Here is a 2,508-nt window from a genome sequence, read left to right on the forward strand (position 1 = left end):
GGGGGGGGACCCTCCGTACCCTCCGTAGTAGTGCGGGGGGAGGGGGACCCTCGTGTTCGGTCGGGCCGGGCCGGAGCGTGAAGGGCCCCCCTCCTCCCCTCCGCGATGGTCCGACCGACGCCGTCGAGTGAGTGACTCGCCGCGGCCGCCGCGCAGCCCAGGATCACTTTACTGCCGCCGTTGCCGCCGACCGAGCAGGACCTCATCAGCGCACCGCACCTGCCCCCGCTCCAGCCAGGACGTACCAGACAACATGGCAGCCCTGCAAGCCTTCGCCAACAAGAAGTACAAGCTCGACTCGAGCGAGAACTTCGACGACTTCATGAAGGCTCTGGGTGAGTTCTTCGCTCATCGCATCCGGCTGATCCGGTTCCGCCCGCGCGCCCGTGCCGACAGATAGAGAATAACTCTTTGAAAGCCCTAAATTTGGGCGAGCGCTAGTTTTGCGCTAGTTTTGTTGTAGGAAAATTCTAACCGATCTCTTGGTTGGAGGCATTCCTAGCCTCGCGAAGTTGCTGGAAGTAAGATTCCCGCTCGCTCCGCGGAGCTCTGCGGTCGCGACTTCCATTCACTCCCTCCCCGCACCTGCCGCTGCGGAGCGTGGCGACGGCGGTCGGCGGTGGTGATGATGGTGGCAGATACAATTCACTAATGAGATCCCACCGGTGCCTCGTCGCGTGCTGGTGGAAGTGGGGAAGGTTTACTTTTCATCGAAATTACGTCACTCTGAAAGTCTTCATAAAGCAAATCTAATACCTAAACTTCCATCGGGCTAACAGCCGCCCTCAGTAAGGACATGCGCGTCGCTGTCATGTTGAGCTCTTCTTGACTAGATTTTTCAGAAATTTCGCGAATAGATATCATGCACATACTGTCGCATGGGATTATCAGACGCCGCCGGGTAGCAGGTGTTCGGTGTCTCTACGGCCGCAACAAGCGCAGCAGCTTCGACAAATTGCTTGCCGCCGTCAGCGGCTTTCATCCCGGGAAAGACACGCGCTGTGCTGTATTGCAGCTGCCGGCGCTCACGGGCCGGGTCGGCCGGCCGGCGGCCGGGACCCTTGCAAGGGCCGCGGGCCGCAGTTGGCCGCGGTCGGCCGCAGGTGAGCGCAGGCAGTGACGCGGGGCCCCGCGGGAGCCCGACCCGACGCCGGGGGGCGAGGGTGGGCGAGGGGCGCGCTGACCTTGGCCCTCGGCCCGTATCGCACCACCGCGGCGTTACTATGTAGTCGCGCGGGCCGCCGGCCGCGGCGCGCGGGCCCGAGTAAGGTTCGCGCGCTCGCCTTAAAATATGTGGATATTTCCAATTATTCGCCCGTTTCTTGCCACACTCGGACCCGGTCCCGGCAGCCTTTGTGAATGGCCGGATGTGCCGGGCCGGGTCGCGCAGTCATTTAGGAGTTGTTGTGTGGGCTTTCTAAGAAGGCCTGGGAGAGAAAGGGCGGGCTTGTCCTTCCCGCCGAGATTGCATTTCACCAGGCGGGGGTGTGCGTTTCGCTCGAGGATATATAAACACTACACTGCATGTCGCCGGCGCGCGCTTCCGATCCGGTGGCTCGAAACACCTGCCTCGCCGACCCGACCTACAGAGCGAACAGCTGCCCTACGGCCCGTAAACCATCACGCGATGGAATCCGGTTCAAATCGATTAAATACTACCAGCAGTCGTATACAGTGTAATAACGTGATTTATGCATTGCTAAAGTCACAGAAACGCACGGACAGCTGGTCAGCTACCCGCCTCCCGGGGAAAGCCATCGAATAGTTCGCAGTTGCAATTCGTTGCAATAATGGGCATAGAAGTTCTGTAGTGGTGCACGTGGATTGTGCGAGGCACGGCGCCAGCCGCGCCGCGGAGGTAGGCCGCCGCAGCGCACGGGAGCGAGAGAGGCTGCCTCCCCTTCAGCCCGATGATGATGCCTCGTGTGGCGAGGGCCACTTGGTTTGCTCACACGGAAGTCTTATCTCGTGGCAGTACCGGCATCGGCGGCGAATATACTCTTTCGCCGTTATTATGGCAAGCCGATACGCACGACGTCCCAAAACTGAAAATTGTGTCAAGAAAATCTCAAAATAACATCACAAAACACAAAACAGACTCAATTCAAAATTTGTTCCTTTTTTTCAATTCTTTATTTATTTTCCGAGAATTAATTTTTGATATCAAAAGACCAAAAACTTGCAATGGGAAAAGAAAAATGTAAACTTAAAATTATGGTTTGCATATTTTCCTGTACAAATTTTCTGTTTGAAATGTAGTCACGTTAGTAGAAAATGAATACTCATCAATAGTTAAAAGACGACAACTATTTTAGATCCTCGTTAGCACAAGGGGCCGTTCACAAATAACGTCACGCTTTTTTGGACCATTTTTTGACCCGACGCCCGACGGCCCCCATTGTCTCATTAAGTCACGATTTCGCCTCACCCCATCCCCAACTGTGACGTCACTTTTCCTATATTGACTCACCGGATGGCGCGCCTCGTTCGAAAATCGAAAATAGTGAT

General features: G+C 56.2%; 1 protein-coding gene across 1 annotated transcript in view; it reads left to right on the forward strand.

Annotated features, from left to right (window-relative positions):
* The first annotated feature begins 154 nt into the window (after positions 1-154).
* LOC113201967 (fatty acid-binding protein, muscle) overlaps positions 155-2,508 on the forward strand; it is a 21,808-nt gene continuing 19,454 nt past the window's right edge. Inside the window, exon 1 of the mRNA XM_026415984.2 lies at positions 155-335. Within this exon, the coding sequence (XP_026271769.1) occupies positions 254-335 (82 nt within the window). The 5' untranslated portion in view covers positions 155-253. The remainder of the gene's footprint in view (positions 336-2,508) is intronic.

This window comes from Frankliniella occidentalis, unplaced genomic scaffold (assembly GCF_000697945.3).
Source record: "Frankliniella occidentalis isolate FOCC.00 unplaced genomic scaffold, Focc_3.1 Scaffold226, whole genome shotgun sequence".
Lineage (NCBI taxonomy): Eukaryota > Metazoa > Arthropoda > Insecta > Thysanoptera > Thripidae > Frankliniella > Frankliniella occidentalis.